The 23,849-nt window shown below is 43.7% G+C and overlaps 1 protein-coding gene across 5 annotated transcripts in view; it reads left to right on the forward strand.

Annotated features, from left to right (window-relative positions):
* Nucleotides 1-23,849, forward strand: part of FGD4 (FYVE, RhoGEF and PH domain containing 4) — a 597,812-nt gene that overhangs the window by 472,625 nt on the left and 101,338 nt on the right. For all 5 annotated transcript variants that reach the window (XM_085652397.1, XM_085652400.1, XM_085652401.1 and 2 more), the window contains exon 7: nt 1,614-1,770. In XM_085652397.1, coding sequence (XP_085508523.1) covers nt 1,614-1,770 — 157 coding nt within the window. The remainder of the gene's footprint in view (nt 1-1,613; nt 1,771-23,849) is intronic.

Raw genomic sequence — 23,849 nt, forward strand, 5'->3', positions numbered from 1 at the left:
TGTGTGTGCTTCCTCCCCACTTCCCTCCATGATGTGCTCACCCTGTGTGCTTCCTCCCCACTTTCCTCCGTGATGTGCTCACCCTTGTGTGCTTCTTCCCACTTCCCTCCGTGATGTGCTCACTCTTGTGTGCTTCCTCCCCACTTCCCTCCGTGATGTGCTCACCATTGTTTGCTTCCTCCCCACTTCCCTCCGTGATGTGCTCACCCTTGTTTTCCTTCTCCCCACTTCGCTGCGTGATGTGCTCACCCTGTGTGCTTCCTCCCCACTTTGATTAAGTTAAAGCCATTTGCTTTGCTAATGGTATTGTATAACAAAGCAAATGGCTTTAACTTAATCAAAGGCGAGACCCATTGCATTTTTAATGCTTGTTGGTTAGGACTTGGCTTTTGCCACTGTAAACTGTTTGGCTGTGCCAGCTGCCTGCTCACGAGCCTTACTTCATTCTTCCCTCCCCTGCTTTCAGCCAGTAGGGCTATGAAGTGTTATTTTGCTTCCCCAGTTCTCTTCCACATCCTTCAGCTACCGCCATCGACAGTTCCTTGCCTGAGCCTCTTTCATCGAGGCGGCCATGTCTGTATCTTGGGTTCAATCACACCGAAGACTTATCTATAACTAGTGGTTAGGTTGTTTTCAAATAAACCCTTTCATGACGATCTGCAGTTCTTTCCCTCAGGAGCCGACATACAGGCAACCTCATTCAAAGGTGATAATGTGACCTCGTCAAACACCACGGATGTTCCATCTGCCCAGCTTTCGGTTCACCTGCCCCATTTGGAGGTCAGGGAAGCTCTGAAGGCATAACCACAGCAATCTTTCATTTTTGGATACAATCAGCAGGAGGAATGAATCTCAGTCCCTTGAGTTCCACATAAATTGCCCTTTATTTGCTTTCATTTTGTCAACATTCAGACTCCTATTATGTGTTTTTCCGATACTCGTGAAGGCAGATCATAACTTCTGTCAGACTAATTTCTTCCTTGAATTAAATAATCTTAATTGGCTACCCCTTCAGAACAATTAACATTTGAATAAATGAAATAAAAAATATTTGGATTCAAGCTGATGCCAGCGAGACAGTAATTTAAGATGACTTTCTTACAGAATACTAAAGGGTTGGGGTTAAATTAAGAAACGTTCATTAAGCGTACTGTTCATCTGTTAGCCGTGACGGATTTTAATCGTTCTATAATGATTGACATTGTCTTGTATATGTGGAATGAACAGCCATTATCTGCGCCTAGAAACGAGACAAATAGTAGGATGTGTTTATTATTATTGAGGTAATTCTTTGGTCTTCTGAACAAGTATGAAAATACATTATTAATAATAGTTTTTCCTCGTGGTTTATCTTTTTAAATCATTTGTACACCTTTTAACAAACGTAAAAGATGATCAGAAAGAACTACAATGCAATCTAATAGTTACTAACAAATTCCAAAGCAATTAAATGGCTGATTCATGCGAAGCAGCGCCGACATCTTTGTTATTAACTTTGGAGACGCTTTTCAAATGTGTTCGGTTTCCCATGTGCTTTGCTACACTGCGCTCATTTCGTACGCGAAAAGGGCGCGTTGACCCTCATCCATTAATGTCATCCTCTGCTCTTGCAGGTCCACCACGCCCAGGATTGGAGACATTCTGCAGAAGCTGGCCCCCTTCCTCAAAATGTATGCCGAGTATGTGAGAAACTTTGATAATGCCATGGAGCTGATGAAGTCGTGGATGGAGCGGTCGGCCCAGTTCAAACTCATTATCCAAGAAATTCAGGTACCAGGTCACTGATTGCAGCGCATAAAGGCATTTACAAACATACCATGCTAGAGCGTGCTTCTGAGAGGTGATAGTTCAAGCAAGCTATGTTAGCTCTTTGTCACTACTGCCAATGAGGGATTTAATGCTGGAGCAACCCTGCCAGCTCTACATAGCAAACGCTCAGTTTTCTGAAAATGGTTCATTCATTTAAAATTGCAGCCATTTAGGAAAGTGTCTTCCACGCTATAAATTCAAAGCAATCTCATCCTTTTTAAATCTATTCCGCTGCTTCGTCATCAATAAGAATGCGGACACTGAAAAAAATTAAAACAGAAATGTCAGTTTTACAGAAAGATGGCTCAAATGACAGTATGGATCATGACACTAGAATTTCAACAGGGGACATATGTAATATTTCATTTCCTCAAGGGGCACAAACCCAGCCGCCATCTCTCTGACGTTAAGGAAAGCACCATGCTGTGACGGACATGAGATGGAGGATGCTGGGACCAAGCCGAGCTGTTCTCCCACACCTGCTGTCAGCTTGAGATAACTTCAGTCCTTCTTGGTGCTGGGTTCACACTGTGCCTCTGTTGGGACCTGAGAAAGTGTAGATGAGCTGTGATGGCTGATGGGTTGGTTGGAGTCCACCGTCTCTGCTGAAGCAGCTGCGTTGAGAGATGGTGGAGGTTCAATCCTCAAACCAGTGGTCTGTTCGTGTTCATGGTGGAGGTCAGAACATCAGAACCTATACGGTTCAAAGTATAGAGAATGAGACAAAACTGGGAGAAAAATAAAATGTGTAAGTAGATGCTATAGGGCATTGCTTCAGCTGGGCTCAGTGTCGGCTATAGGGGGAGATATATTCATTATTCTCAAACTTTGATTGATTCACAATAGCCTTACATCACCACTGACAGACTCGGTTACAGAAGTTCTGCAAATCCAGGAAACCTGGAATGCACGTGTTCATAAAGTAGCCGAAAAATAGTGTTTTCCTCCCATCAAAGGCTACATGGATGATTCAAGGTTTAATCCTACAAACCGTGGTGGAAAATATTTTGTTCTCTATTAAGACATTCTTGTTCTCTATTGAGACACTCGTAATTACTAAAGTGAATCTCTGGGAGCAAGAGTTATTGGGGTAAACCATGTCGAGTGCATTTTACAGTATTTTCCATGAACGTCAGTTATATTGTCACCTGGATCATCTGACCCATGAGACCTTTAACTGCTTTCTTCGTAAATCGCTCCCTGTCTTTAGTCCGAGCAAGTTCCCCTCCCGCATTTTATGTGAATGGAAGAGGTGATAAAAACCAAACGCTGGGTACTATACACATTCAACCAAAGTCTAGGTGAGGCAGGGCACTATCCTCATGGAATCTATTTTTCATCTAATAAGGGAGATTTCCCTTGTCTGGTGTATGCAGACAATATTGTAATTTTGGACCTAACTCCCAAGGGCTTAAAAATAGGCTGGTGTCCCTTCAACATTATACCACTGTTCAATATCTGAATATCAATGTTTCAAAGAGTAAGATACTGATCTTAAAAAGTAGAAAGTCTAGGAAGACTAATAACTATGTTTGGAGTATAGGTTCTGAGCAATTGTAGATTGTAAATTCCTATCCTAATTTAGGGAAATTGTAGCTGGTAACACACTGGATAAAGCTCATTTTGATTAGTGTTCCTCTGAGGCTTGCTTGCATGCAAATGGGCTACGTTCCTTTTAAAATGCAATGGGGCGAAGACACTTTATGCAGTTGCTCTCTGAAAGTCCCCCCAACTCTATTATATGCTATAGAATCTATTAATGTGACAAAATTGGACTTTCTAGAAAAAATGAAAGGGCAAATCTTACGTAAACTGTGTAATTTTAATTCATCTGTCTCGACCCCAGCAATGAGGTTGGAATTTGGTTTGACAAGCTCCTATGTCCAAGGATTAGCCCAAGTTATTTGGTGGGGCTATCAGATTTAGAAGAGTGAGAAATATTCCATGAGGGGTTTCATGAATTGTGAAGTATTTGGCTATGTCCCAAGTAAATATTCCTTTCCCGAGATTTTACCTATGCCCTGAGCTATCTTGATCTGCAGGAAGAGATCTTGACCTCCGTTTCTCCCTCACAATGTAAACATTATTTAAAGGGTACTGCTAGCATTATTAGTTAGCAGAGAGATACCACATATTTTGCACTGAAGAAAAGGTTGGAGGTGACAACTTTATTTTGCCGCCCCAAGGTAGCCCAGAAGTACTTGGCTTGGACTATGGGCCACGATCTTCGCTGTTTTTTTTGTATTATTTTGAATAAATTTGCTCTTGTTAAATGAGCTAACGACAAACTGGTCCTCTTCTGGGAAAACGGGGAAAGATTGTAACATGTGTTACTCTGGGATCCAGGATCTTAATCATGTTCTTTTTGTTTGTCCTGTACTGTTACATCAGGACGTCCTTGTAGGCCAACTACCCCTCCTGTTACCTTCAGTAAGTCCCACACTGCGGGATTGCTGAGAGGTCTTTGTGACCCGCCCCTTTATCCACCACTCTGCAATCGTGTCTCCTGGCACACTACTGTTGGGGATGAAGTCCTCTTGGATGCTGAGGGACCTTGGAGGCCAAGAAGCCCTCATTGTACTTTCTATAAGTCCTACACAGCGGGATTCCTGAGAGGTGGTCAGAGGCTTCGACCCCTTTCTCCACCACTCTGCAAACGCCATTACTACTTAAAAACACCTTAGAAATTCCCTGAGAAAAAAACAAAGGTTACAGGGATGCTATAGTTAGGAATTCTCATTTAAAAAAACCTTAGAAATTCACAGAAAAAAACAAAAGGTTACAGGGACGTTATAGTTAGGCTCAGGTTTCACTTGTACAAAACCAGTGAAATTCAGCAGTTCTAGTTGGCCCACAGATTACATCACTCATGACATAGTCGGTGACATCACGGATGACATCACTGATGACATCTCAAATGACATCATCCTCAAAATCACTAACTCACCCAACCCACCCCATAGAACTTTTCATACACCCACTACAACACAACCATTCACAACTCATTCACAGACCCATACCAGTACTTGCACACCCACTCACTTTTCTAGATCTACATACATATCCACTCTCACCCATACAGCCACTCATACACCCTCTCACTCACTAATACAGCCACTGGCATATCCACTCATACACCAATACAGCCACTCACACACTGAGTCAGTCACCCATAGAGCTACTCACACACCTATACAGTCAATCACACACCCACTTACTTACTCATACAGATACTAACACATACTCTCTCACCTATGCAGTCACTGACACAAGCAGGCACTCACCCATATAGTGACTCATATACCCCTTCACTCACCTATACTGCCTTTCACATACCCAGTTACTCATCCATATACCACTGACACATCCTCTTACTCACCCACACAGCAATACACACACTCACCCATACAGCCCCTCACACACACACACACACACACACACACACACACACACACACTAACCCATACAGCCACTGACTCACCCACTCACTCATCCATACAGGTAGTCACACCCCCTCACTCACCCACGCAGACACTCAGACACCCATACAGGTACTCAGACAACCAATCAATTACCCATACAGTCACTCACGTTCCCACTTACACACCCATACAGCCACTTAGCAACTGACAGACTGATACAAACATTCACACAACCAGTCACTAACCCATACATTCACTGAGACACCTAATCACTCACTTATACAGTTAGTCACACATCCACTGAATCATCCACACAGGCACTCATACTCCCACTCATTCACCAATGCACCTTGGTATATATATTTAACACTCATAAATGTTTTAAAAACACTCACAGTCACTGGATGATGTGATCAGAGATGTCATCAGTGATGTCATTTGAGATGTCATCAGTTATGTCACTGACCATGTCATGAGTGATGTAATATGTGAGGTTATAAGCAGTGCATTGCGGGCGCGTGATTTATAGTTAGCTCAGCTAACTATATCTGCTGAATTTCACTGGTTTTGTACGAGTGAAACATGAGTCTAACTATAATGTCCCTGTAACCCTTGGTTTTTTTCAGTGAATTTCTAAGGTTTTTTTTTAAATCCATTTCCTAACTATAACGTCTCTGTAACCTTTGGGTTTTTGCAGTGAATTTATATACATATATATATACACACACACACACACACACACACACACATACACGTGTTACCATCCTTGTGGGGACTATGTGTGAACACCTGCCTTGTGGGGACTAACCTTTCCCAATGGTTTAAAAATATGCAAATAACAGAAATATGTTAAGAAAAAATTCATAAAACAGGATCCTGCTTCAAATGTGCAAAAATATTGTTTTTTAATCGTGCGCACAGAACCATCCTTGTGGGGTCTTGAACATGTGTTACCATCCTTGTGGGGACTTACTCAATAATTATCATTTGTGATTGAATGCCTTCATAAACAAATGGCTAAATGTAATTTTTCAGTGCTGTACTTAAATTACATGATAGTTTAGTCATATATAAATAGCTCATTGTGTCCTACGAGCACACAGAACATGGACTGTGATGATAATGAATTTCTCAGCGGAGGCCTATAGCATATGAAGTCCCTGGAAAGAGATTTACAGATATTTAGCCTGTTACTGAGTGCTCACAAACTTTCAAGAATAAGGAAACAACACAATGTTAAGATTATTTAGAGGCCAAACATCCTGCAATGTGGTCGGATAGGAAAGTCAAGTTGAGATTACCTAGTTCATTTTCATCAACCTCACCACTAGGCATCATTTTCTTTGCATGTTATGCGATGATAAGCCCCAAAGATTTTGTATGTTATTATAGTAATGTTCTACAGCGGACAGAGAGAGTAATTGATGATAATCATTTTAAGCCACTGCAGAGATACGGCGTGATTTTTTTAAAATTGTGTTTCAATGTAGTCACTCCCAAGTTCCTATAGGCATAGTGTGTGTTTATATTTATGTTCAAGTCCTGCCTAGATTATGTGTGGTTTTACTAATGCTTAAGTCCCCAATGAAGTGGTATTTGATGCTAATTACGTTTTAGTCACATGAGATAGTTTGTCATTATAGGGATGCCAGGTTCTCACACAGATAGTGTGTGATTATAGACATGTTGAAATCCTCCAAAACAGTGACCGATTATAATCATATTTGATTATAGTCAGGTTCAGGTCCCTCTACAGATAGTGTACAATGACAGTCATGCTGCAATTCATGCAAATATAGAGTGTTATTCAAGAAGTGCCCAGGTCCCCATAGAGAGAGTGTGTGAATATTGGCATGTTCAAGTCCCCACAAAGATAGTGTGTGATTATTGGCATGTTCAAGTCCCCACAAAGATAGTGTGTGATTATTGGTGTGTTCAAGTCCCCACAAAGATAGTGTGTGATTATTGGTGTGTTCAAGTCCCCGCAGAGATAGTGTGTGATTATTGGCATGTTCTAGTCCCCGCAAAGATAGTGTGTGATTATTGTCACGTTCAAGTCCCCGCAAAGATAGTGTGTGATTATTGTCATGTTCAAGTCCCCTTAGAGGAAAGTGTGTGATTGTTATGCTGAAGTCCCCGCAGAGATAGTGTGTGATTATTGTCATATTCAAGTCCCCTCAGAGATAGTGTGTGATTGTCATGCTGAAGTTCCCCCAGAGATAGTGCGTGATTATTGGCATGTTCAAGTTCCCCCAGAGATAGTGTGAGATTGTCAGGTTCGTGCAGAGAGAGTGTGCCACATAGAAAATGTTATAATAGTCATATTCAAGTCCTTGTAGAGATAGGATACAATGATAGTCATACTGATGTTCATGTAGAAATAGTGTTTCATTACATTAATGCTCAGGTCTCCACAAATAAAGCGTTTAATTATACTCACCTTGAAGACCATATTGAGATAGTGTGTGGTTATATTCATGTTGAAGGTCCCTCAAATATATTGTGTGATTATAGGTATGTTCAAAACCCCACAGAGATAGTGAGTGATCATAGTTATGTTCAAGTCCCCACATAGAGAATGTTATAATAGTAATGCTCAGGTCCCTGTAGTGATAGTAGGTTATTATAGTCATACCCAGTTGCGTGCACAGATTATAGTCTTGCTCAAGTCCTGCAGGGATTGTTGTGTTGTATGATTATAGTGAAGCCTAGGCCCCCATAGAGATAATGTGTGATAATAGGGTTGCCCACATCCCCACAATAGTGACTGTAGACCTGCAGCGAAAGTGTATGACAACTTTCAAGTACAAGTCTCTCTATGGAAAAATTATATGAGAGACACACATGTCCCTGCAGAGATAGTGTGTGATGATAATAATGTTCAAATTCCCACAAAGCAGTAGTGTAATTACATTGAAGCCCAGGTCCCAACAGAGACACTGTGTGATTATACACATGGCAAGGTCACCAGTGAGATAGTGTGTGATGATAGCCATGATCAATTCCTCAAGAAGATAGTGTGTGATGAATTATATTGATGTCCAGATCCCCACAGAGATAGTGTGTGATTGTAGGAATGCCCAGCTCCCCACAGAGATAGTGTGCGATTTTTAGGATGTCTAGGTCCTCACTGAGATGGTGTGTGAGAATGGTGTTACCAGGTTGCCCATAGAGAAGGCAGGTGCAGTGTCCTACTGCAAAGATAGCACGTGATTGTTTAGATTGATGCCCAGGTCCAAACAAAGATAGTGTGTGATTATAATTATGCCCAGGTCCCCACAGAGATAATGGGTGATTATAGGTATGCTCAGGTCCCCACAGAGATAGTGTGTGATTATAGGGATGTCAAGGTCCCCACAGAGATGGTGTGTGATTATAGGGATGCCCAGGTCCCCACAGAGATGGTGTGTGATTATAGGGATGCCCAGGTCCCCACAGAGATAGTGTGTGATTATGTTGATGGCCAGGTTTCTACAGAGATAGTATGTGATAATAAGTATGCCAGTCCCCACAGAGATGTGTGTGATTATAGTAATGTTCAAGTCCCCACAGATATTGTGTGTGATAATAGGGATACCCAGGTCCCCACTGAGATAGTGTGTGATTATAGGGATGGCCAGGTTTCCACTGAGATAGTGTGTGATTATACTGATGGTCAGGTTTCCACAGAGATAGTGTGTGATTATAGAGATGCCTGGTCTCCACAGGCAGAGATAGTGTGTTATTATGGTATTATAGGGATGCCCAGGTCCCCACACAGATAGTGTGTGATTATAGGAATGCCATGTCCCCACAGAAATAGTATGTGATTATATTGATGGCCAGGTTTCCACAGTGATAGTTTGTGATAGTTTGTGATTATAGACTGTTGGAGGGAGGCCCACCGGGTAGTCGGGGAGACTATTCCGGGCACCTTCCTACCGCAAAATTATAGCCGAGCGCCGCTGAGAAGCCCCCTCGGGGAGGTCTTTCTCCTATGATCGTACTAGGCCCAGTAACACCACCACACAGGACTCAATAGTAGTTGCGAGATTAGATTCTTTATCGGCAGCAATACGAGCAATATTTACAGAGGGATCGAGGGATCCTATCAGAGTCTCAATGTTCGTTCAAGAGGGTAGGGTAGCGGGACAGTCTTAGTGCCAGCCAGGCACGGGAGGGCTCTGCGCCAGACCTTGGATGCTGGTCTCAGAGCGGCTCGGACGGGGAGAGCCGCGACGTCGTCTGCAGGGCTCGGATGGTAGTTCCGCTTAGGTCGAGCCGCGACACGGTCAGCAGGGCTCTGGTGGTAGGTCCGCTTCGGTCGAGCCGTGACGAGGTCAGCTGGGCTCTGGTGGTAAGGTTCAACAAGGTCGGGCCGCGACAGCGTCAGCAGGCCCCAAAGGTTCGTGAAGGTCTTTAAGCACGGTGGAGCCGCGACGCCGTCAGCAGGGCTCAAGTGGTGGTTCAGGGTGAGTCTTCTTCCGTAGGGTCAGCCGCGATCCGATCAGCAGGGCTCTTGACTCCAGGATACAACTACTGCCCTGTTGTCGGGTCGCCCCAGATATAGGACGAGAGCCCTTTGATGTCTGGACCTGTGCGCCCGGAGGGGGCGGAGAGGCCGGGTAGGGGGCGGCCAGACGCCCAGCAGGAGAGGCGCCAGGCCCCAGAGAGCTGTGGGGTGATCACACCCAGGTGTGGAGAGACGGTTGGGGGTCCCATCGATACTGCCCTCCGCCGGGAGTGGGAAGGGCTCACGTGGTATCCCCCGAGCCAGGGGTTGGCATCTAGATGTCGGGCCTCGCTGGGACCGAGGCCGGGTAGAGCAGGGTCATACAGGTGGTCACATGGAGTGACGTGCAATCCAAGATGGAGGAGCCCCGATGTGCATGGGACCTCGTGCGGCTTAGCGCGGGGAAACAGGACCACGCCACGAGGCCGGCTCCCACACGCGTCCCCCCCAGCTGAAGGCAGGGAGAGTCACCCATCTTCTTGGGGGTTCTCCTCGCCGAGGCGGAAGAATCGGGACAGGCCGTCAGCATTGGCGTGGTCGTTGCCGGGCCGGTGTTCAACAGTGAAGTCCATCCCTTGCAGCGAGATGGACCAGCGTAACAGCTTGGGGTTCTCGCCCCGCATTTGCATGAGCGTCCGCAAGGGCCGGTGGTCAGTCTGGACCCTGAAGTGGGTACCGAAAAGGTAGGGCCGGAGCTTCTTGAGAGCCCATACCACAGCGAAGGCCTCCCGCTCGATGGTGCTCCACCTCTGTTCTCGCGGCAGCAGTCGGCGGCTGATAAAGGCCACCGGTTGATCGAGGCCCTTGGCGTCCAGCTGGGAGAGGACTGCCCCGACCCCGTACTCCGAGGCATCGGTCTGGACTACAAATTCCTTGCTGTAGTCGGGGGCCTGTAGCACAGGGGCAGCGCACATGGCCGCTTTGAGAGTATCAAACGCGGTCTGGCAGCGGGGCGTCCAGTGCACCGCCTTGGGTTGTTTCTTTGAAGTGAGTTCTGTAAGGGGGCCCACAATGCTGCCGTAATCCTTTATGAAGCGTCGGTAGTAGCCTGTGAGGCCCAGGAATGCACGGACAGCGGTTTGGGTGGCGGGGGGCTCCCACGCCTGGATGGCGTCCACTTTTAACTGGAGGGGGGCCACCTGGCCCCTCCCCACCTGATGGCCCAGATAGGTCACAGATCCTTGACCGATCTGGCACTTGCTGGCCTTAATTGTGAGCCCGGCTCTTTGGAGTGCAGCCAGGACTTCCCCAAGGTGTCCTAGGTGCGCGGCCCAGTGGTCGCTGAAGACAGCAATGTCATCGAGGTAGGCCGCGCTGAAGGCTTCGAGACCGGCCAGGACACAACCAGGAAGGTCCAGCGGATGTAACGGTATATTGCTTTCAAAGAGCTGTCATAATTAGAAGAAGTTACAGGTGAAAACGTTGACACAAAAGGCTGTTTTTTTCAACTAATCTTCAATTTTTTCTATATTTAACTGTTAGTTTCTATAAAAAAAACCTTGATGGATCTACACAAATGACCCCTTGCTGAATTCAGAATTTTGTCTACTTTTCAAAAATGTTTAGCTTTCCAGGATCCATTATTGCTTTCAAACCCATTTCTACCGTTAACTGGAAGGAGGTTGAAAGCACAAAAAATAGCAAAAATAGGCTATGTCCCAGAAAAATGCCAAAACTGCGTAAAAAAAAGTTGGTTTTCTAACAAAAGTCTGTCATTCCCTAAAAGCTGGGAAAATGGCTATTTCAGCCGCACAAACCCTTTTTTGATACCATTTGCAGAGAAAAACCCAGACGCTTTCATTTGCAGCCCGTTTTTCCCATTTTTCACAAAAAAACAAAATGTTGCTGTATTTTGGCTAATTTCTGGGACCCTTGCAGGGGAATCCACAAACCCTGGGTACCTTTAGAATCCCCATGATGTTGGAAGAAAAGGACGCAAATTTGGCGTGGATACCTTATATGGTCAAAAAGTTACAGGGGCCTAAGCGCGCACTACCCCAAATAGCCCAAAAAAGGCTTAGCACAGGGGGGGGGGAAAAGGCCTAGCAGCGAAGGGGTTATCCAGTGTGATCAATTAATGGTTATTTATCGTTTGGAACGAACAAATCAGAAATAAGAAAGCAAATAAATTGCACAGTGCATGGAGTAATATGATTTAATCCATATTGAACAAAATTATGAAACATCTATGGAATCTCTCTGAAAAGAATTGATTTTTAGAGGTGTTGTATTAGTGTATATATTTTAAGAATACCTATGAATTTAAATATGGTGTTTTTAGAAAAATGTAGATGAGAGATGAACTATTTAAGTGGAGATTTGCACAAAATATTCAAATCATGAAGTTTGTTAGTATGACTTAGGATGATGCAGGCACTTGCCAAAAACCGGTCTGCCTAATGAATGTCATGAAAATGTTTATAATCTTAGTAAATATCGGGTATACATTGTCAAATATAAAATACATGAATTGGTACATTTAAGGTGATTTTAAGCAGTGAATGTCTTTTAAATATGTATTAAACAAGATGGGAACTGCAGTCTGTCTTCCTTGGCTATGGAGACAGCGACCCACATGATCAGGAGTCTGTGGTTTTAAAAATATGCAAATGGCGCAGCGTCTTTGGTGTGAGCAAGCCTGTGGATACAGGCAAAACGCGTTACATGACAACCGAAATAAAAAGAGACTCTCTTTTAAATACGAATGGAGTCCCTGTACTGGATGGTAACTGGAGTTGATATATATATATATATATAATCTACTGGCGGTCGCCAGTAGGTAGTTATAGTTACAACCTAGTTTCCATAGGAAATCTCGAAATTATATTTTGAATAACTTTGGCGCCGGTTGACGAATCCTCGCAAAATTTTCAAAACTAATGGGGCGCTCCGTTCAGCTCCTACCCTGAAAGTCTCGGGGTGATTCGTCAAGCGGGGGACGGGAAAAAGGGGGGGTCCCAAAACGCGTTTTCCCCATGCATTTTTCCATAGGACCTTTAGTCAGAACTACAGCCCGAACGGCTGAACAGAATTAGGTGAAATTTGGCAGAGAGGTAGCCATAAGGTCAAGGAAGTGCCTTTTGCAGGTTTGGTGTAAATCTGTTCAGTATTTCCTGAGAAAATAGCATTTAAAAGCATATCAATATCTATACGCGTGCACCGTGCGCGCACCCTGCCGTGCGCGAGTGCAATTCTGATGGGTTGTTAGATGTCGGTAAACCAGGAAGTGTCGGCCGCCATTTTGTCTCTTGCAGTCTGAGGGGGTGAAAAACAAAGGTGGAGAACGTGAAAAGGGGGCAGAGTGGACAGTTCCTGACCCCCTAGCCTTGGTCAGGGGGTCACAGAAGGACCCCCAAGGGAGAAAAAAACAATTTATTTATTTTTTTAAATCGCGAGGTGCGCGCACCCTGCGCGCATGGCACAAACTGCGAACCGTGGGCGCTCGGTGCGCGAAGCGCACCGAGAGCACACAGAGCGCGCACGGTGCGCACCTCGCGATTTAAAAAAATGTGTTTTGTTTGAAAAACCTGAAAAAAAAAAAAAAAAAACATAACTTAGCATTTAAAAAACCGTACAAATTCACTGAAAAAACCATAGGTTTCACACACGTTATAGTTACGAATTAGCATTTAAAAAAACCTTGCAAATTCACTTAAAAAACCATAGGTTTCACACATGTTATAGTTAGCTGGACATTTCACTCGTAAAAAAACAACTATAGGCAACTATAACTCACGCGACCGCAATCCTCTGCTGATGACATCAGATATTACATCACTGATGACATATGTGTCTTGCTGAAAATAAATATTTGTAATATATGTATAGCTAAAGATTAATGGAAGAAGACATGGGTAAATAAGTGTCTAAATACAGTGATGTAATATCTGACGTCATCAGCAGAGGATTGCGATCACGTGAGTTATAGTTGCCTGCAGTAACTATAACGGGGGAATTTCATTGGTTTTTTACGAGTGAAATGTCCAGCTAACTATAACATGTGTGAAACCTATGGTTTTTTCAGTGAATTTATATATATATAGTAAAGCTTGCAAAGTGTAGTCTTTGTTTGAAACAAGAGTGTGTCGCCCCCCCCCCCCCCCCCTCCCCCAGAAGGCATAAGAAACTCACTGCATTTTACAGACACATTGGGAGAACGGAAGCAGTCTCCCACTGCGTGAAGGTGATTTGGGTCAGACATACCTTCACTGTCTCCTGTTCTACCTGCTGGATTGGTGTGTTCATCCGGAGCCAGCATTGTTTGGGACACCACCTGGTGTACATATATGCAAATCACTGTATTTGCTCTCGCTACAGGAAGCACAAAACCCAACATAGATTATTGCAGGATGGGCGCAGCCAGAAGTCGTGGAGACGGGCCAGCACTGCAATCCAATGAAATAACATCTATTTGGTATTAAAGACCTGCCCCTAAGTGGAATACCAGAGCTGAAATGAGGCGGGCACTGAAGAAAGCCTATGTAACTCTGTACAAATCTATCTATCTATCTATCTATCTATCTCTATCTATCTATCTCTATCTATCTATCTGTAGAACCCTATCAATCTACCTTTATAATCCTATTGATCTACCTGTATAACCCTATTGATCTACCTGTATAACCCTATCTAGTTATGTTGTACTCACTGCCCATTTAAATCGACTGTATTAAGGGTAGGTCCCAAGTGTAGGTTTACTAAGTGTAGGTCACTTAGTAAACATAAGATTGAAATTCACAATTATATTGGAGACAATCAACCTGATGCCATGTTTCTTACGGAAACTTGGCTAAATGAGGCTTATCCACTTATTCGACACATCAATTGGGTCCCTTACTACATCCTATTTTCTCAAACTGCTTAGAGTTAGTGGCTGATGCCTCGATTGTAGTTCCCTGGTCCGATAACCATTTTGTGGCATTCTATTTTTTTAGTCAAACCTCCCCTCAAAGTTAGAATAGGCTCAATTGTTCCCAGCAGAAAATGGGCCAGATTCAACGCTAAGAGCTTTATTCAAGCCCTTCAGCAGAGAAGGCCTCAATTGGGAGAAGATATTAATGCTGCTAACTCAGCAGTGGACAAGTGGATCGCTGACACATTGGATGTAATTGCTCCATGGACTTCCAATACCCTTCAGAGACTAACCAAATCAGTACCATGGTTCAATAAAGATCTAAGGATGGTCAAAAAATCTTGCAAACGCTTAGAGTGGCTATGGAGGGAAGACTAATCTGACAGCAATAAGGCTGCTTATAAGGTAGCAAAAAAAAAACAACCAGTCTCTTATTAGGTAACCCTGCACTGCTTATTATAATGCAGGCGGAAAACTCCTCTAGAGAATTATTTGCTATCCTTAAAGACCTATCCTCCCTAGAGAGAACCATGGCTTCTGCCATTAGTTCTCCAGAGTAGTGTAACCAGCTTGCTGACTTCTTTGCTTCGAAGGTATCTAAAATATACGATTCCTTTCCTGATGAGGCCCATAATGGCAATTTTTCCCAATCAGAGAGAACTTCTGTACTTGGGGCCAACTACCTCAGAGTTTCGGCCCCTCGCTGAAAGATTTAAAAGGTATAGATCTAAGTATCAAATCTGGTTCTCCAATGGACCCAGCTTCCCCTAAAACCATTAGGGAAGGGCTAGACATAATTCTACCTTATGTACAGCAACTTCTGGAGCTATCCCTCCTTTGTGGTGAGGTCCTGAGCAAGTGGAAGCAAGCAATTGTCCTCCCCTTAAAAAAAAAATCTGCAGATCCGAGTTTGTTGGATAACTTGCGTCCTATTTTACTAATGCCTTACTTCTCTAAAATAGCAGAGAAGGTGGTGAACACGCAATTGGTTGCGCATATTAACCAGCTTACCTATTCCACCCCACGCAATCAGGCTTTAGATCCACGTACTCTACAGAGTCGGGGTTACTCTTCGCTATGAAGACACTATGCAGTCATGCGAATGATGGCCAAACTGTAGCTTTGGTCCTGCTGGACCTCAGCGCAGCCTTTGACACGGTATCCCAGAAACTGCTCCTGTTGCGACTTTGGCCAGGTGGGCTGGAGGGAGCAACTCTAAAGTCGATGATTTCCTTCCTTCAGGATCATAGTTTTCAAGTTGCACAGCGTCCGCATATGTCCAAAAGCATTCCACTCTCACAAGGGGTCCCACAGTACTCAATTTTGAGCCAGACTCAACGCAGTTGTTGTCACTTTATCCCACAACTCAGAAGATGCAGCCATCCAGTTCTCTTCCTGTCTGAGGGACCTTGCTTCCTGGATGTCAAGTAATTTCCTCAAGATGAACCGCATTAAAACTGAGGTCTTGGTCGTAGGGAAGTTCCCTTCCATATGGTCGTCAGCGTGGTGGCCCCAGACACTGGGTCCCACACCCATCACTAAGGAGGAAGTTAAAAATCAAAAATCAAAATGTTGAGGAAAACTCTGGACATCCTCCCCATCTCAGCCAGGAAAACCCTGGTTCACACTCTTATATGTCCCAGTTGGACTATGGATATGTTCTCTATCTTGGAGCAACAAAAAAATGTCTCCATAGGCTACAACCCATTCAGAATGCGGCAGCATGCCTACTTCTCAACTTACCTAGGAGAGCTTCCTCTGTGAAAGCCCTTGACTCCCTGCACTGGCTGCCTGTCAATAAAAGAATTATTTTTAAAACCGTGTGCTTTTGCCACCGGATTCTGCTGGGCAAAGGACCCAGCTATCTCCATGATCTTCTTGTCCCCCCATAATCCGAGGCGTCACCTTAGGTCAATGTGGGCTCACTTGGTTAAAGTCTCTAAATCCAAAGAGCAAGAATGGGTGCACGTTCATTTTGTTATTTGGCAGACAAAAACTGGAATGCATTACCTCTTTTTCTTTGAGTAGAGCCATCAGAGAACATTTTCCGAAAAAGATTGAAAGCTTGGCTATCCAGCTTTGAGGTCTTATGTTGGTATTGCCCCGGTTTCACTGCTTTTGGGTCCTCTCAGCCATCATTACGTAGTAGTTCCTAGCGCGGGGACAGGCCAGCTGGTGTAACCAGGCACTTTGTAAATGATTTTTTATTTATTTATAACACTATCTACTTTTGCAACTATATCTATATATTGATCAATCTATCTATCTATGCAACTCTTTCTGTCTATATATTTATCTATACAACTCTATCTATACAACTCTTTCTATCTATACAACTATATCTACCTTAACAACTCTATCTTTATAACTATCTATAAAACTCTATGTATACATCATTGTCCATCTGTCTATCTATCTGTCTATCTATACAACTCTATCTACCTATCTATCTATCTTTCTATAACTTTATCTATACCACTCTGTCTATACAATCATTCTGGACTGTGAAAGCCTTTTCTTTCACATCTCACTATCTCCCTCCCACTCCTTTGCTGGAGTTCTCATCTACTGCAGCCCAGGAGGGTACGGCCAATTTCTTAAATCCCTTCCTGAGGTGGCAGCTACGTTAGTGGGCATGTCCCCCAATAGCACCCTCATGGGGGACTTCAAACTACATTTTGATGACCCCAATAATGCGGATGCATCGTAGCTCACCCAGGACCTTCTAGCTATTCAATTTGCACAGAAGGTCATAGGCCCTACACACAAGAAAGGCCATACACTAGACTCTATCTTTAGTAACAGCACCGAACTGTTGGTGGGCGATCCCGTCTGCATTCCCTGGTCGGATCATTTCCTGGTTCCCTTCTGCATCAGCCCTTTATTGCGACCACTGGGCATCAAAGTCATTAATAGGAAAGTACGCCCTTGGGCTAAACTTTCTGTAGACTCATGGATAATAGCTCTTGGCAATCTCAAACCTAAAGCCAACTTAAATCTCACCATAGCCTCGGAAAATTTTACTCGCTGGATTGAGGCCTCACTTGATATGGTCGCCCCAGCTAACCCCAGCCACAAAACTATGGAGAAAAAGACTACTTGGTACTCCCCAAAGCTGCGAGTACTTAAACAGACATGCAAAAGACTGGAGAGGGAATAAAGGAAAGTCTATCAGGTCCTGAATAAACTAAAATATAGAGAAGCCATAAAAGGCTATCAAAAGGAAATAAAAGCAGCGCAGTCCAGCTACTACAAAGGCATCATTACCGCTGCCGCTAATACTCCTAGGGACCTTTTTTGCACTGCGAAAGATCTCCTAGAGCTCCCAAAATCTGAACTAGCTCTCGTGGACTCCCCAGATCATTGTAATGCAGTGGCAGATTTCTTTCAGGGAAAAATCTAAAAGCTTTATACTACATTCCCTAGCACCCCGCCCTAGTGATCTCCTATTAATGGACAAGCCCATGCTCCATCCAGAATATGTGCTTAAGGAATTCTCAATTCTGAATCTGGATAAGTTGTCAGAAATGTTCTCCCAAATAAAATCATGTTCCCCTCTAGATCCAGCCCCCCACACATCCTACATAAAGCAGGAAATGTGATCCTCCCTACTATTTTGGAAATTGTAAATCGGTCCATTTCCACGGGATTAGACCCCAGTCCATGGAAGCATGCCATGGTCAAGGCCTTACTGAAAAAACCCAGCATAGATCCAGATGACTTAAAATTATGACCCAAATTCGCTGCTGCCGGCGATCGTTAAATTTTTAGAAAAACATGTGAACGCTACTCTTTCTGACTTTCTAGAGACTTATGACCTCCTGCATTCCACTCAGATCGGTTCCGTTCTAAACACGGAACTGAAACGGCCCTTCTGGCCGTGGTCAAAGACTCTGAACAAATCCTGGACCAAGGAGGAGCAGTTGCCATCATCCTCCTTGATTTAAGTTCAGCCTTCGACACAGTCAATTTTACCATCTTAATAGAGATACTCAGGAGGTTACGGATTCAAGATGAGGCGCTCACCTAGAAACAATCATACCTAGACAACAGAACCTTTGAACTTTTTCAAGGGACGCAATGCTCAGCTGTGGAGTCCCTTAGGTATCCTCATTGAGCCCCACATTATTTAATGTATATATGAGGCCACTCTCTGAGATCATCCTGCCTCACAGGATTAAAATCGTCACCTACGCGGATGACACATAGCTGGTCATCACTCTTAATGGCCCCCATAATTTCCCCTCCCACTTTGAAACATGTCTGGAGAAAGTGGCATCTTGGATGGAGCAATCCTATCTCAAACTTAACGGAGGAAAAACAGAACTCATGCTCCTAGGTAACCACTCCAGCATGGACTTTAAACAGATATGGACCAAGTGCCTAGCCCCCCCCCCCCCAACTCCCAAAACTAGGATAAAATGTCTGGGTGTTCGGCTAGACAATTCTCTCAAATTTGACCACCAAGAAGTGAGGGTGACAGGGGCTTGCTTTGGTACACTCAGACTACTTCCAAAGATCCTCCCTCTCCTTCCAACAGCTGTAAAAAGAATCATGATTCAGGCCTTGGTCCTGTCGCGACTAGACTATGGCAACTCCCTCTACCTAGGGGCTCCCAAAGCAACATTAAGGAAGCTTCAAGTTGCTCAGAATTGTGCCGCCAGGATACTGCTCGGGATTCCAAAAATCCAGTCAGCCAAACCATCCCTAAATACACTACACTGGCTGCCAATTCCCGAAAGAGTAAAATGCAAGGCTCTTTGCATTGCTCATAAGACTATGTGGGGAACTGGCCCGGCCATCAACAGATCCCTCATCACCCCCTATCGCCCTAAGAAGGACCTGCGATCAGCTAATCTCAATCTTGCAGTGGTTCCCAAATTCAGGAAGACAAGAAGCGGAGGAAGATCCTTTTCATTCAATGTGGCAAAACTCTGGAACACACTTCCCCCACACCTCCGCTTAGAACCCCATCTCTTTCCGTTTCGTAAACTTCTAAAAACCTGGTTATTTCAACAGTCGGTCCTATAATTCCACCCATTTCTCTGTTCAGTCGCCAGCGCTGGGATGACCGAGGGTAGCTATGCGCTCTACAAATGCTGAATAATAATAATAATAATAATAATAATACAACTCTATCTTTCTATATAGCTCTATCTGTACACCTCTATTCATACAATTCTATCTAAACAACTCTATCTATACAACTCTATCTGTATATACACACTCTATCTATACAACTCGATCACAACTCAATCTATCTATACACAGTGATAGAACTCTATCTGTACAAATCTATCTATACAACTCTATATATCTATCTATCTATCACACCCTATGTGTCTGTCTTTGCAAGTCTGTCTATCTGTCTTTGCAAGCGTCCTTATCTGTCTGTCTTAATAAGCATCTCTATTTGAAGAGCGTTTTACAAAACCTTATGATGTTTCTAAAAGTTTATGTATAAAATAGTTACTTATAGGAGGTTTCAACCAGACTTCATCCATTAGACTGTTGTTGTGTCATTTACATTTTTCATCTAGCTGCAATTGGCCAACACACTTAAGCCTCTGGCTGGGCTGACTTTACTGATAAGTATGATATGCTGCCCTTTCACAAGAAACACATGAACACACAAAGCAGTCCACTTCTGTGTCAGGGGCTACTACAGTAATTTGTGGGGGGGGTTTAAACCCCCAAATATTGTTGCATTAATCAAATGATATTTTTTGATGACAGTCCTGCTGCTTTCCTAATAATAAAGTTTATCACAAACCATAATAGAACAAAGAAAGAACTGCAAAAGGCTAGCAGACTATTGTCTTTGCTAATGCTTGTTTGTTTTGAAATTAACTTTGGCGTTTGCTGATAAATCGTCACCAAAATATGGCCAAGAAACGGGGTGTCCTAAAACATGTTAATTCCTGTAGGATGTTTTAGGAAGTGATACAGAAAAAACAGCTGAATTGAATTACACCAAATTTGGCAAAACATTAGAACTTTACAATGAAAGTTTGCTTTTCTTTATTTAACCCCTTCGACGCGCATGACGGAACGGTTCCGTCATGCACGTCGGTTGCGCTGTGCGCATGACGGACCGTTCCGTCATGGCCCCGCCCGCGCACGGAACCTTCAGCGTGGCGCGGAAATCCGCGCCGCGCTGAAGGGGTTAATATAAATCAGGTCAGCCATTTTGGAAAAACTCTTGTTGAAAGAGGTGATCAGCGTGGTCGTGAAGGGGCCAAAACTATAGTGATATCTGGGTGTTGGATCCCATCCAATATAAGTAATTAGGTTATTAGTTGTGAAGTATGTGGGTCCTGCACAAGTAATAATTTCGCAATTACCTGTTAACTGGGAGCCAGGTACCCCATTGTAGCACTAGGCCCTATCAGGGTAATTTAGCAGAGCAGTCAAAGGCATATTTGGGGAGGTGGTGCAGACTAGTAACAATAACAGCACTCAAAATATTTTCCTGTCAGTTCCTATTCTTTTAAAAAGGAAAATAACATTTATTACACACACACTACTAAATACTATGCATCAAATTACAAATATATGCCTAAGTTAGATGGAAATCCCATTGTTGACATCCTCAAATTTCATAACACTCCTGACGGGTTCTGAACCCAATAATTGCAATACCCCAACTTTGCCAGCTGCAATAGCTCAATATAAGGGGATGTCATTTTAAATAAGGCAGACCTACTGGCTTTGTCATTGCGTCTCCACGTTAATAAATTAAGCCACATGTCACTATTAAAAATCAATAGGGACAATAAAGACATTCAAAGGTAATCATCATAAGCATTGCAACATTCATCAGCAATATTGCCAACAAAGTTTTTATATTCAAAACAACCACAAACATGTGTCAGAGCCTTTCTTTTATACTTCTCTGGCCACATAATGCAGCCATAGGGACCATAGGCAACTGGTCCCATCAGGCCATCAGAAGAGTTTGTCAGTGATGGAGGTGAAGTGGTCTCAGTTGCTGGCATGGCGAAGGTTCACCTAACTCTAAATGAGGTGGGTGAACCTTCAGTTTGGAAGAGAGGGCACTCTCTCTACACTGAGTCAGAGTATCCTCTTCACCAAACTCTAAATCAGATCCTAAGACTTCGAGATGCAGAGCATGGGCAGCATGAGGGGAGCAGAGACAAAGATAAAGAGAGATACAGACACAAACTGGGAGAGAGGCAGAGAGACAGCTAGCGATGAAGAGACAGATAGAGGTGAAACCAGATAGAGGGGGAGCAATAAATAGACAGATAACCATGAACAGAGACAAATAGAATGAATGGTGGACATAGTGAATTCAGGGGGTGCCTGTCTCGCCTTTTTTTCACTTGCAGCCTATTTTTTGGGTGTTTCTCTATCATCCTTCTGTGTCTCTGCCCCCCCTCGTGCTTTCCGCCTTTCCCTGCCTTTGTCTAGCTGTTTTTCTCTTTTCTTACTTCCTCCATATATATCGCTCTGTGGTTATCATTCTGTAAAACCTGCTTTCTCAGACTTTCCCTCACTTTTTCTCACCCTACTGGTCTCTCTTGTCCAGTATTCTCCCTATCTTTCTCTTCCACTATCTCTGTGTCTCTCTGCCAGTCTTTTTCAATCTTTCTCTTAGCGTCTCTTGCTGTCTTTTTCTGTCTCGTGGTCTTTCTGTACATATTTGTGTGTGTCTCTCTCTCTCTCGTTTATTCCGGGCTCTCCATGGCTTTACGTCTGTCTTTCTTTTCTACCCTGACTCTCCCAGTCTATCTATCCTTGTCTTTCTGCCTACATTCCTGGCATTCTCTGTCTTTCCATGTCTGCCCATATCTTTCTCTTTATATCTTTCCACGTCTCTCTCGTCTGTGCCTCTCTCCTTTTGTCTTTCTCTATCTCTCCCTGTCTTTTTATCCTTCTCTCTCTCTCTCACTCCCCCTGATTTGTCTCTCTTGCTTTCTCTCTCCCCACCCTCCTTCTCCGACTTTATCTTTGTCTTCTTTCTCTTTGTTTCTCTCTCTCCCTGTCTCTCCCTTTCCTCGGCCTTTCTTATAATGTTGGACAAATTACAAATGGTTTGGTACTCTGCAAGTTATTTTTTGCAGCTTGCTTTGCAGATTGAAATCAGTCTTTTTTATTACTACCCTTTGTCTTTGCATCCGTGGCTACAATAGACTCTTCACCCTCTTAAATCTCAAATATGTTTTTCTGTATTTACAAATGTTCCATAGCACACTAGATAGCACCATTTCTACTTCTTCGTATATTCCACGTACCAGACTTCAAATTCCCTCCTTTCTCCGGTTTCAGCCCCAGCTCTTTCCACTTTCTCCTTCGTGTTCCTTCATTTGACAGGTTTCCTATGTTTTACCTTCCTCATATTACACTCTACAAACCTTTCATGCTCTGTCTGCAGTCCCTCCCCTCTCCCCTTAAATGCATTTGCACATCTCAGTCTCCATCCCTTCCAATCTGCCCTTCTCTTCATCTGTCCATTTGTAGTGCACATTGTGCTCAGTGTGAGATTCTTATGACAACGCTACAAAATATGTCGGTGTTCAGCTTTTGAAGGGATTACAGACACATGTTCCTTTTACTTAATGCAAGCGCCTGAACCAGCTGTTGGCATGGACAGAAGGAATTATTTGCAAATGTACATATATTTGAAGAACAGATCCATTTAAATGTACTATGCACCTAAAACGTTTGCATGTTGCTTTATTCCTTTTAAAGAAATTCGCTGCGAGCTGGAGGTTACGAGTCAGCCCCTTTTTGAAGGCCTTAGCCCCATCCTTGCTGCAGCCAGGGTCTCAGATCACAGGCACCTGACGCTCCTTGATTCTCAAAGGTGTTTCCATGCACAGGGCCCATCCCCCAGTCTGCAGTGTGAAGGATTCCGGCGGCGCACTGGCCTCTTCACATGCTAATGAGCCTTTTGTTATGCGCAGGTGACTGCTTGCGTGAGGGCAGCTGCCCATCCTGAAGTCCTGCCTTGAACTTCCTCTCAAGGCTGATAAAAGCATCTCCAATGGCAGACCGGGGGAAGGACTTTGTGTAGTTGGTGGAGCAAAAAACGGCTTGCATGCTGTAACTAGCGCTTAAAAGCAATGTGAAGAAGAATTTCTTCTTAGACAGGAAATTCTTCCTTTCATTTGATGTGTGTTCACGTGTAAATTACAGGAACTATTCTAAATGCAGTGATTTATGTTACAGACTTTTCCGCAATTGGTAATTGGTCAAAGAGGGCACTCGCATTTTAAAATAATATCTAATATATCGCATCTCTTTTTAA

Source organism: Triturus cristatus, chromosome 4_1 (genome assembly GCF_964204655.1).
Source record: "Triturus cristatus chromosome 4_1, aTriCri1.1, whole genome shotgun sequence".
Classification (NCBI taxonomy): domain Eukaryota; kingdom Metazoa; phylum Chordata; class Amphibia; order Caudata; family Salamandridae; genus Triturus; species Triturus cristatus.